The sequence below is a fragment of the Bos mutus genome, chromosome 12 (assembly GCF_027580195.1).
Source record: "Bos mutus isolate GX-2022 chromosome 12, NWIPB_WYAK_1.1, whole genome shotgun sequence".
Taxonomy (NCBI): domain Eukaryota; kingdom Metazoa; phylum Chordata; class Mammalia; order Artiodactyla; family Bovidae; genus Bos; species Bos mutus.
In genome coordinates this window covers 36413191-36426340 of record NC_091628.1, presented here as the reverse complement: position 1 = coordinate 36426340, position 13150 = coordinate 36413191, and the positions used below count along the sequence as shown (strand labels likewise).

At 38.4% G+C, this 13150-nt stretch overlaps 1 protein-coding gene across 1 annotated transcript in view; it reads left to right on the top strand.

The window, feature by feature from the left end:
• The window catches only part of RNF17 (ring finger protein 17), a 117809-nt gene that overhangs the window by 66368 nt on the left and 38291 nt on the right, over positions 1 to 13150 (top strand). The window contains exons 20-23 of the mRNA XM_005888714.1: positions 2871 to 2991; positions 10845 to 11075; positions 11719 to 11869; positions 11993 to 12111. Coding sequence (XP_005888776.1) covers positions 2871 to 2991; positions 10845 to 11075; positions 11719 to 11869; positions 11993 to 12111 — 622 coding nt within the window. The remainder of the gene's footprint in view (positions 1 to 2870; positions 2992 to 10844; positions 11076 to 11718; positions 11870 to 11992; positions 12112 to 13150) is intronic.

Genomic DNA, 13150 nt, shown 5'->3' with positions numbered 1-13150 from the left:
CATAACTTTCCTTCCAAGGAGTAAGCGTCTTTTAATTTCATGGCTGCAGTCACCATCTGCAGTGATTTTGGAGCCCAGAAAAATAAAGTCTGACACTATTTCCCCATCTATCTCCCGTGAAGTGATGGGACCAGATGCCATGATCTTAGTTTTCTGAATGTTGAGCTTTAAGCCACCTTTTTCACGCTCCTCTTTCACTTTCATCAAGAGGCTTTTTAGTTCCTCTTCACTTTCTGCCATAAGGGTGGTGTCATCTGCATATCTGAGGTTACTGATATTTCTCCCAGCAATCTTGATTCCAGCTTGTGTTTCTTCCAGCCCAGTGTTTCTCATGATGTACTTTGCATATAAGTTAAATAAGCAGGGTGACAGTATACAGCCTTGACGTACTCCTTTTCCTATTTGGAACCAGTCTGTTGTTCCATGTCCAGTTCTAACTGTTGCTTCTTGACCTGCATATAGGTTTCTCAAGAGGCAGGTCAGGTGGTCTGGTATTCCCATCTCTTTCAGAATTTTCCACAGTTTGTGATGATCTACACAGTCAAAGGCTTTGGCATAGTCAAATAAAGCAAAAATAGATGTTTTACTGGAACTCGCTTGCTTTTTTGATGATCCAGCAGATGTTGGCAATTTGATCTCTGGTTTGTCTGCCTTTTCTAAAACCGGCTTGAACATCTGGAAGTTCACGATTCACGTACTGCTGAAGCCTGGATTGGAGAATTTTGAGCATTACTTTACTAGCATGTGAGATGAGTGCCATTGTGCAGTAGTTTGAGCATTCTTTGGCATTGCCTTTCTTTGGGATTGGAATGAAAACTGACCTTTTCCAGTCCTGTGGCCACTGGTGAGTTTTCCAAATTTGCTGGCATATTGAGTGCAGCACTTTCACAGCATCACCTTCCAGGATTTGAAATAGCTCAACTGGAATTCCATCACCTCCACTAACTTTGTTTGTAGTGATGCTTTCTAAGGCCCCCTTGGCTTCACATTCCAGGATGTCTGGCTCTAGGTGAGTGATCACACCATCATGATTATCTGGGTTGTGAAGCTCTTTTCCATACAGTTCTTCTGTGTATTCTTGCCACCTCTTCTTAATATCTTCTGCTTCTGTTAGGTCCATACCATTTCTGTCCTTTATCGAGCCCATCTTTATATGAAATATTCCCTTGGTGTCTCTAATTTTCTTGAAGAGATCCCTAGTCTTTCCCATTCTGTTGTTTTCCTCTAGGGCCTTTTAGTTCTGAGTAACTTGAGCTGACTTTGTCGTTGTTTAGTCACTCAGTTGTGTCCAACTCTTTGCAATCCCATGGACTACAACACGCTAGTCCTCCCTGTCCTTCACCATCTCCCTGATCTTGCTCAAACTCATGTCCATTGAGTCAGTGATGCCATCCAACCATCTTGTCCTCTGTCATCCCCTTCTCCTCCTGTGCTCAGTTTTTCCCAGCATCAGGGTCTTTTCTAATGAACTGGCTCTAACTTTAAAGTCCTTTAATTGTCCTTTTAGCTTTCCTCTTGGTATTTTATTTTGTTGGTTTTTAGCTTCTTTGTTTAATGTCTCCTCCCAAGGCTAATCCATGAAGACTTGACTCGGGTTTCTTTCTTGACTCTCCCTTTTTCGTTCTCAGTTAATTGTTAGGCCAGTAATCTGAGCACAAGTGTAGTGTATTTGATTTAAGGAGTGACAGAAGGCCCCACTCGACCTAAAACATCTTTCCCTATCAACCTGCACAGTGATGAGATTAGTATATGTTGTTACCTTATAAAACAAAGGACATTTAATTAGGAGCAGAGTAGGTAAGATGGTGAAGGTATGGAACACAGGAAAAGTTGGCCCTCTGGAATAAAGAACTTGTGCAAGGGAAGTATGAAATCAAAGTGCTAAGGGGAACATAGAAGGTGAAAAGTGAGGAGCTTAACTGAAGGTTCTGAGTTGCTTATCATTTTGTTTCTAGATAATATATCTGGTCCATTAAAAAGTAGTCAGGAATGATTTTTAAACTTTTGGAGGAAATAAGCCTGCCAACAAGTATTCTTATAGCTAGGCAATGTAGGATGTTACTGCTGATAATAGTTTATCTTTTTGTTTGGAATCATCATTTTCTTTGCACCTGCCAGCTACTACTATTGTATAGAAGTGTAGACATTAGCCGATCTCAGTGCATAGAAGTGTGTGTTTCTTAAAGAAATTTCTCTCACTCCTTCAGGTGCATACTGAGCAGGTTCTGTGTGCTCAAAATAAGTAAATAGGCACATGAGATGTAACTTGACCCTAAGCTGACTCCCTGTTTCGTTTAGGAAATAGGCCTAATAAACAGGTAAAAAATTAGATGGTTTGTCCTAAAAGCAGAAGGAGGGGGAAGAATTCCAGTTAATACTCTAGGTTGAGTTTTTGTTGTTTGAAACTTTGTGCGATTCTGTGTGTGTGTTTACATGCACACATGTGTGTGTCATTCTTAGAAAAGCTGTAAAGCTTCACAAATAAGCAGTGGCCTGGATTTTTATTTATATCTTTTGCCCTCTGGAACTTGGCAGAATCCAGTAAAACAGTTTAAAACCACAACAGAATGCTATTGCAATTAATGTATGTCACTGTGTTTTTCTCTGAATCTAAAAGCTTCAAGCTGCTTTTGGTTTATTATAGAACAGTACATAATAACCTAAAATGAAAATTCTATTAACATTGGCAGTTCTTTCATGTATGACAAGTGATGTATCTACCCCTAGAGAGAAATGGACATTGTTGAGCAGGAGGCCTCATGTATGCAAAATGAAGGAAATTAAGTTCTCAGGTTTTTAAAATTGCTTCATTTAGTATATTTTGTGATGTATTTATTTCTTTCCCCAAACTAGTCTTAATATTTTTACAGAAATTCTGGAAGATAATGTGCTGTTAGTTGAACTTTTTGATTTTCTTGGTGCTCCTGGAATGATTCCCACCAGTATTAATGACCAGCTAGTCAAAGAGGGCCTAGCATCTTATGAAGTAGGGTAAGTGGACCTGTAAACTTTTATTTTTAGTTGATACGTAAAACTGTTCACAAGAAGGAAAACTGGCATATCATTCCCCATTGGAGAACTGCTTAGACTATAGACAGGAGTTTTTCCCTATTAATGGGTTAGTAAAATGAGAAAAAAAAATAATTGGAGTCTTTAGTCTAGGTGGGAGTAGAGTGGCTTTTTTCTTAATCCCTATGGGGCTCTACAAGAATGGTTTCTGGAGATAGAGGGTGCATCTGAGAAAAGGAGACTGACATTTTATTTTAGGTGGGATGTCTGTTTAGGTGGCCTCTTGAACCGTTTGTGAAGAGAATCACAAAGAGAAATGGCAGGGTAGAGAGTGACCAAAATAGTAGAGTAGCCTGCATTCTCATCTGGAGAAATAGGAATTTTTCCTGGGCACAAGTGGATACTTTAAAGGGGAACCAGGCTTGACCATTGTGCTTTTACCCAGGACAGGTCTGGTTAAAAGGCCTGTCCTGTTTAAAAGCCTTGTGGTTGAGGTGACCCAGAAGCAGAAGGGCAGAGTGGTGGTAAGAAAGGTGGGAGGGTTTGAAGTCAGGACACAGCAGTTCTTCTACGGTAGGGACTTGTGCAGGGCAGTGGCCCCTGAGGGGTCTCCTGAAGAAACTCCATCACACAGCCCTTAAGAAAGCCAGTATTTGAGTACACCCACAGTGATGCCTGTCAGGGTATGCCAGAGAAGCAGCGACACCCAGCAGAGGTCTGCCGTGACATGGCCAGTGTGTGGTCTGGCTCTGCCCACCTCGCCCCCGCCCCTACCCCCACCCAACACTGGTGGAACCAAAAGTAGAAAGAGAGGGCTGGCCTTTTCCACTATAGGTCCTAAGCATGGGAGGGAGAGAAAGGAGAAGAAATATTTAAATGTATTGGACTGAGTTTTCTTTTTTTTTACATAGGGTTATGAAATATATAACATACACAATAAAAAAGTTCACCCTTTTTAGGTAGAGTTATGAATTTTGATAAATACATATAATCATGCAGCTGTCATTACAGTCAAGTTGCAGACTATTTCCATCACTCCTCAAAGTTCACTTTGTTTCTTTATGTATTGAGTCTCCTTCCTCCATACCTAGTCCTTGGCGGCTACTGATCAAATTTCTGTCTCCATAGTTTTGTCTTTTCCACACATTCATATAAGCGGAGTCATACAATACTTGGCCTTTTTGTGTCTTGCTTTTCCATTTGGTCACAAAGAGTCGGACACAACTGAGTGACTAAACAACAACAACCTTTCCATTTAGCATAATGCTTTTGAGATTAGGTCATGTTGCCTACAGCAGTAGTTCTCATTGCTTTGCTCACTTGTATTTCATTGTATGGATGCACCGTAATATTATATGTTTACCAATTGATGGACATTTGGGCTATTTTCAGTTTGGGGAAATTTCATGAATAAAGCTGCTGTAAATATTTGCATACAGGTGTTTGTGGAGCTATATGTATGTATGCAGAATTGCTCTTTATAAGGTAAATTTATTTCTGCCTTTATGAGAACCTGCCAAATGTTTATGAGAGTTTTATTGTTCTCCATTCTTGCTAGCACTTGACTTGTCATTTTATGTTTATATTAGCCCTTCTTATAGGAGTATAGGGGTTTTCATTTTTAATTCCCATGAGTTTGAGTGAACTCCGGGAGTTGGTGATGGACAGGGAGGCCTAGTGTACTGCTATTTACAGGGTCGCAAAGAGTCAGACATGACTGAATGACTGAACTGAACTGAATGACATTAAAGATCTTAACGTGCGCTTATTTGCCATCTGTATCTCTTCTTTGGTGAAGTATCTTTTCAGATGTTTTGCCCTTTTTAAAAACTGTTGCTTATTATTATTGAAATATGAGAGCTGTTTATATATTCTAGACATGTCTTTCTTTAGGCATGTACTTTGCAAATACTTTCTTCCAATCTGGCTTCTTAAGGTGTCTTTTAAAGAGCCGAATGTTCTGGTTTTGAAGTTCGGTTTGGCAATTTTTTCTTTTATAATTCAGGCACTTTGTATTTAGCTGAGAAATCTTTGCCTAAGCCAAGATTGTAAAGATTTTCTCCTGTGTATTCTCCTTATGTTTTATAGTTACATGTTTCATATTTAGGGTTGTCATCCTTTTTATTTTGTTGAATAAACTATTTTTTGTAGCCATTTTAGGTCCAGAACATAAAGTGGAAAATACAGAGTTCCTTTATGCTTCTGCCCCCACATAGACACAGCCTCCCCACCGTTATCAACCAGCAAAGTGGTGTATTTACAAGGAACAGTGAAACTGTTGACATGTCAGAATCATCAAAGTCCAAAGTTTGGGTTACTGTATGTATATTATGTGGGTTTGGGACAGTATGTAGTGACTTGAATATACCATTGTAGTGTCATTCAGAGTATTTCCACTGTCCTGAAAATCTGTGAGAGCCTAACATTCTTCCCTCCCCTCTAGCTTATGGCAAACACTGATCATTTTATCGCCTCCATAGTTGTGTCTTTTCCACGGTGGAATCATACAGTATCTAGCCTTCTCAGATTGGCTTCTTTCGTTTAGTAATATGCTTTTAAGGTTCCTCTGTGTCTTTTTCTGGTTAGATAGCTCATTGCTTTTTAGCACTGAATAATATTCCATTGTCTGGTTGTATCACAGTTTGTTTATCCAATCACTTACTGAAGGACATCTTGGGTGCTTCTGCTGAGAACAGGACACAGGTTTGTGGGGAGAGTGGAGGCAACACACAGAGTGGAGGGACACCCTCTTTGGGCGTGTTGTGTGAGGTCCTGTGGCTGTTAAAGCAGAGGGAGGATCCCCAGGAAGCAAAGCATTGTGCAGTGATCAGTGAGCTGTAGGTCATGCCCTTGGCCGGAGGACTGCAGGGCTCACATGATGGAGCCTCAGGATCAGGCATGGCAGTAACTAAGGAAGAGGGGTGAAGAGAGAGGCAGGCATGATTCCTCACTCCCAAATGTTCAACCTTGTAGTCCTCAACGGCCAAATCCAAGGTTCATGGGTCAGCCTGAAATTTGTACATTTGGGAGGCCCCCATTCAGGAAAAGTATGCAAAATTACATCATTTATGTAGACTGTTAAAAGAAATCAACAAATTACAGATTTTCAAAATTGACAAATACAATGAATATTAGAAAATTCAAAATCACCTGTAAAATACTTCTACAGATTTTTTAACTGTGTACTGATTACCACATGAAATGGCAGATTTGGTGATATTTCCTTTGGCAAGAACAGAAAAGTTAATGTCTTTTCTGTAGTGTGGTTGATTGAAATTTGTTTATTGGTAATTTTTTAAAGTTTTTTTAGAACCATAGCTCAGTTATTGGTAGTGTCATGTAAATTTCTAAAAATCATAGTTAATTTTAGCTGAATATTATTTCTTTTTATGTATTATATATACATTGTGTGCTGTGCTTAGTTGCTCACTCGTGTCTGACTCTTTGCGACCCCATGGACTGTAGCCTGCCAGGCTCCTCTGTCTGTGGGGATTCTCTAGGCAAGAATACTGGAGTGGGTTGCCATGCCCTCCTCCAGGGGATCTTTGCGACCCAAGGATCAAACCCAGGTCTCCCCATTGCAGGCGGATTCTTTACCATCTGAGCCACCAGGGAAGCCCAAGAAAACTAGAGTGGGTATCCTGTCTCTTCTGTAGGGGATCTTTCTGACCCAGGAATTGAACCAGGGTCTCCTGCTTTGCAGGAGCCACCTGCACTTTACCACTGGTAAAGCCACCTCTTTACCAGCTGAGCCACCAATGACTGGAGAGCCTCAGCTGACCTCAGGCATTTTCTTCAAAGTGGAATTAGGTGCCAAATTTATAAACAGAAAGCTCCCCACATTAGCAGATGCAAACTAGTGTATATTGAATGGATAAACAAGGTCTTACTGTATAGCACAGGGACCTATATTCAATATCCTGGGATAAACCATGATGAAAAGAATATGAAAAAATTATGTATATGTATAACTGAATCACTTTACTGGCCAGCAGAAATTAACATAACATTGTAAATCACCTATACTTCAATAAAATAAACTAAAAAAAAGAAAGCTCCCCATGGGTTTCCCCTTCCCTATATACAATGTGCCGCCTCACAACTGCACTCATTCTAGTCACTTTTCTGGTTCCTATGGGCACCTGTGCTTGTGTTAAAGATGCCTGCTTGCACCCCCTTTTTGCATTGTATCAAGTGTCAGGGCTCCCTGGAACAGGTCTGTGGGTCAGAATATGGTGGTTTGTGATTCTGTAAAGATTTAAGGACTGCTGGAGGAAACACACCTCTTACAGCTGCTCTCCTCAAAGCCCTGTTCTTTGCAGGTTTAAGGGTTATCTCTTGAGATTGTAATCTGTTACATCATTATACCTGCACAATATTTACTTATATACATTATATACACATATATATATTATATATACATTATGTATGTAATATTCAAGACACTTCAAGTTTTATTTTAATGAATTTTTAATATAGTTTAAACTGATACTTATTAATGTATTGATTTGATTTAATTCACTTATTAATAGGGTAACCCTAATTCTTGTCCAACTGGGACATGTTTAAGTATAAAAAAGAAGCACTGTTACACCAGATTAACAAGCATGTAGTGGCTCACTGTACTCGTTAAATAGTTTGTCTCCAGCATCCTCCTCATAGTGGTATATTTGCTTTATATTGAACCTTATATTTTCATGTTGTGACATTAAAGGTCTTAGGAGTATTTCTGGAATCCATTCCCATACTAAGATGGTTAGCAGTAGCATAACTCCACAGGGAAGTGGTGGTCAACCACAAAACTGTATCCCACTAAATCCAAATTAAATGTGTTTCGAAGTCAACTCCCCTTAGCCAACCCCTTAGAATACTCAGACCAAAAAATGAGAGTAGGAGTCAGTGATCTTAACTAATTTAAGTTAAAATACTTTTGAAAATGTTGACATAAATCATGGCAAGAACCTCTATGACCCACCTCCTGCAGTAATGGAAATAAAAACAAAAATAAACAAATGGGACCTAATTAAACTTGAAAGATTTTGCACAACAAAGGAAACCATAAACGAGATGGAAAGAGAACCTTCAGAATAGGAGAAAATAATTGCAAATGAAGCAACTGACAAAATAGACAAATAGTTCATGCAGTTCAACATCAGAAAAACAACCTAATCAGAAAATGGGCACAAGACCTAAGCAGACACTTATTTCCTCAAATAAGACATCCAGATGGCTAATAAACACATCAAAAAAAGCTCAACATTGCTCATTACTAGAGAAATGCAAATCAAAATTACAGTGAGGTCACCATACACCCATCAGAATGGTCATCGTAAGAAAATCTGCTAACAGTAAATGCTGGAGAGAATGTGGAGAAAAGGGAAACCTTGTATGCTGGTGGGAATGTAAATTGATAACAGCCACTATGGAGAACAGTATGGCAATTTCTTAAAAAACTAGGAATGAAACTGCCATATGACCCAACAGTCGCACTATTGGGCATATACCCTGAGAAAACCATAATTGAAAAAGATAACATGTACCCCAGTCTTCACTGCAGCACTGTATACAATAGCCTGGACATCGAAGTAACCTAGATGTCTGTCGACAGGTAAATGGATAAAGAAGTTGTGGTACATATATACAGTGGAATATTACTCAGCCATAAAAAGGAATGAATTTGAGTCAGTTCTAGTGAGGTGGATGAACCTAGAACCTGTTACACAGACTGAAGTAAGTCAGAAAAGAAAAAAACAAATACCATATATTATCACATATATATGGAATCTAGAAAAATGGTACCCATGAACCTATTTGCAGGGCAAGAATAGAGACTCAGACACAATTAACAGATTTACGGACATAGTGGAGCAAGGAGAGGGTGGGATAAATTGAGAGAGTAGCATTGAAATATGTACATTACCATTTGTTAAATAGATTGGTGATGGGAAGTTGCTATATAGTGCAGGGAGCTTAGCCTGGAGCTGTGTGACAAACTAGAGGGATCGGACAGGGAGGGAAGTTCAAGACAGAGGGAACATGTGAATACCTACAGCTGATTCATGTTGATGTATGGCAGAAATCAATGCAACATTGTAAAGCAGTTGTCCTCTGATTAAAAATAATTGAGGCAGGGGAAGCACATTGCTTTGCAAACCTTCCCAGGGAACCAGTTATTGTAAACCCACCCTGCTGCTCTGGCAGCCCCAGTCAGTTTCCTTGCCCTTCAATACCCAGATTGCTGATTCCTGCAGACTGCTACCAGTCTTACTGTTTCCATTGTATCTGTTGTGTGTGTCTGTAAGTCATTCAGTTGTGTTCTACTCTCTGTGACCCCCATGGACTGTAGCCCACCAGGCTTCTCTGCCCATGAGATTCTCAGGCAAAAATACTGGAGTGGGTTGCCATGCCCTCCTCCAGCGGATTATATCTGTTGCCTGTCCTCAAATTAGAACATGAGTTTCCCTTGATCAATGTTTTCCCTGAGCACCTAAGGAGTAAGAAGAAAGGAAATTGAAGTCCCACAGACTAGTTTGTTGGGGTCACCTGTATCATACATGCATACTATCCTTTATAAAATAAAACATAATGTTTCCCAAATAATCTGGCCCCTGTGTGCTTCAAGGTTCATGCCATGACCTATTACTTTACTATGCCAAAGCTACATATTTTTCCTTTGGTTTCTGGAATGCCTCCCTAACTTCTGCTTGTCCTTTTAAAATCTCAATTGAAATGTCACTTAATCAGAGAAACCTTCTCCAGCTCCAAGAATAGGTTAGATTTCATTGGCCTATGCCCTTGTTCTTTGAAATTTATTTTTTGTGTAATTATGTAATCACTCACTATCATAATACCATAAGATCCTGGAGGACTGGACCCTGCTTATTTTGTCCACTGCTGTATCTCTGGAACCTAGGACTCTTGGCTCACAGTATGTACCCATTAAGTATTAGTTGAATGAAAGAAATAAGTATCAAGATCTGGAGCATAGAAGAGAGAGAGACCTGATTGGGTGATTCAGATGGGGAGTAAACATATACATGATAAATGAGTCCATCATTTTCATCAATCATCTCAATCTCCATAGATGAACATTCAACTCTGGGCATTATCACTTACAGGAGAGAGAAGCCCAGAAAAATGGTAGATCAGGAACCTGAGATTAGAGAAAAACCAGGAACCAAAGAAAGAACATTTCAAGAAGGCAAGAGTAGCTAGTTAGGCTCAGAGTTCATGTCAAATAAGGAATGAAAACTATCCAATAGATTCAGAAGGAAAAACTTAGCCCCTTTGGTTAGCACAATCTCCAGCTTATGAAAGAATTTAAGATTTTTCCTTTGAAGAAATTTTGCCATTAATTATCTGTGATTAGATTCTGAACTGTTCAGATTAATTAAACATTCTAAACACTTAATTCAGTAATTTTGCTTGTTAACAGATTTTAAAATAACAATTGTTTTCCACTTGTATTCTCATTGACAAACAGTTTGATAACTTTTAGGCAAAGAGAAATATTCAAGTTACCAAAAAAAATCCTGAATAATTCTGTTCTTTTGTGAGTACAAAATATCAGTAAGGAATGATGAAATTATTAGCACACTTGGTATTTTAAACTGTTTTTAAAGTGGAAACCCTGGATTTTACATGTTTTTTTTTCCTTTTTGTCCTTTGTTAGTCATTAAGAACTCTTTTTTAAAAAGATTAAAATTGCTGTTAATATCAAAACTGCAAAGCAGTGAATCATAACTAAAACTTGTTCATCTCTAGATCTAACCAAATACAAATATAAATATTTTGCAAACTATTCATATTGCTAATGGGTTGTTTTTTTTTTTCAGATATACCCTCAAAGATAATTCTAAAAAGCATATTGAAGTGTGGGATCCTTCTCCAGAAGAAATTATTTCAAATGAAGTAAACAACTTAATAAATCCTCTGTTTGCAAAATCTCTACCTAGTGAGGATCTGCAGTCACTTTATAATAAGGAACTGCCTGTGCACATCTGCAATATAGTGTCTCCTGAGAAGATCTATGTTCAGTGGTTATTAACAGAAAACTTGCTTCATAGGTATAACATCCAAGGAAAATATATTGTGCATATAGTTTATTCTCTTTTCCGTATTTTATTTCAAAGATCTAGAACTCATAAATGCAGAATTTTAAAAGTACAAAATTATGTCAGCTAAGTAGTCACTTAAAAACTAGTTAACAGTATACAAATAGTATATTAACTGATTATTTTTATTGTATTAAGATTTATATATTCCACAAAGGCTTATTGAGCACCTGTTATTTGACAGCCAGTATTATAGCTGTTGGGGAAACAGTGATAAAAACATGGACAAGTTTGTGCAGTCATGGAGCTTACATTCTAGTAGAGGGAATGACAGTGAACAAAGAAAGTTACCTACAGCAGGAGATAATGATGAAGATGAGAAAAATAAAGCACCTGGGCAGGAAGACCTCACAGAGTCAGTGACACTTGAGATAAATCCTCAAGGCAATGAGGAAGCGAGCCTTAAAGATGCCTGGGGGGCACTCATGTCAGGCAGAGGGAAGAGCTAGTTCAAGACCCTGCAGTAGAAATGTGCTCAGGTGCTCAAGGAGGAAGGAGGCATCCAGTTTGTTTGGAATAGAACAAGGGAGGGAGGTCAGAGAATTGTATGTTATAAGAAAGTTTCAGAGATAAAAAAATTTTTTTCTTTACATAGTTTAGGAGAAAAGATGGTTGCTACTTATGAAAACTCAAAATGGGAACCTGTTAAATGGGAAAATGATATGCACTGTGCTGTGAATATCCCAGATAAAAATCAGTGGCGAAGGGGCCAGATCATCAGAATGGTTACAGACACATTGGTAGAGGTAAATGCAGAGTTAAAAATATAATCAAGAAAGTAAATGCATTTTGTATTTTCATGCTTTTCAGTTTGCAAAAAAAAATTAAGCATTATTTTTCCATAGACTTAAAAGTTATTGTTTTCATAGGTCTTGCTGTATGACGTGGGTGTTGAACTAGTAGTGAACATTAACTGTTTAAGAGAACTTCAAGAAAACCTAAAGACAATGGGAAGATTATCTTTGGAATGCTCTCTTGTTGATATAAGGTAGTTTTTAGCTGAGTAAAATTTCTCATTACTGAATATGATTTTAAATATTTTTCTTTTTGGATTCTGATCTGTTTTTATTTTTCTGACATATTCTGAAATTTTCATAAAGATCTAGTTAATTTTAAGGTTTTGAGAAGCAGGAAGGAAAAAATACAAAGCACATAAACTTTGGTGGTATTAAGGAGATAGCGATAGGTGAGTATGACAGGTATCTAGATTAATTTCAAATTGTTAAAAAAGAAACTTGAGATACAAATGAAGATGGGAATAAAAAAGTTTCTGCTGAAAAGTCTACTCACTGCCTTATGGGGATTCCCATATACATAACAAGATGTTTTTCTCTTGCTGCTTTTAGGATTTTTTCTTTATCCTTAGCTTTTACCACTCTAATTATAATGTGTCTTGATGTGATCCTTTGGGTTCATCTTATTAGAACTCTCTTGGGTTTCCTAGACCTGGGTATCTGTTTGCTTCCCCAGATTAGGGAAATTTTAGCCACTTTTCAAATAATTTTTCTGGTTCTGTATCTCCTCCTTTGTCTTGGATTCCTATAATGCAAATGTTATTCCACCTCTTGTTGCCTCCAAAGTTCCTTAAGTTATTTTCTTTTTTTTTTTTCATTGTGTTGCTGTCTGGGTGAGTTCCACTACTTTGTCCTCTGCTTGCTGATTCACTCTTCATCCTCATCCAGTCTGCTATTGAACCCCTTTAGTGCATTTATCATTCAGTTACAACTTCTGTTTTGTGCTTTCTTATACTTTCTGCCTCTTTATTGTTGTTGTTACGGTGTTCTTCCATTCTTCTTCTGAGTTTGCATGCGTACTAAGTCACTTCAGTAATGTCCAACTCTTTGTGACTCCATGGACTGCGGCCCATCAAGCTCTTCTGTCCATGGGATTCTCCAGGCAAAAATACTAGAGTGGGTTGCCAAGCTATCCTCCAGGGGATCTTCCCAACCCAGGGATCAAACCCTCGTCTCTTGTATCTCCTGTATTGGCAGGCAGATTCTTTTACCACTGGCACCCCCTGGGAAGCC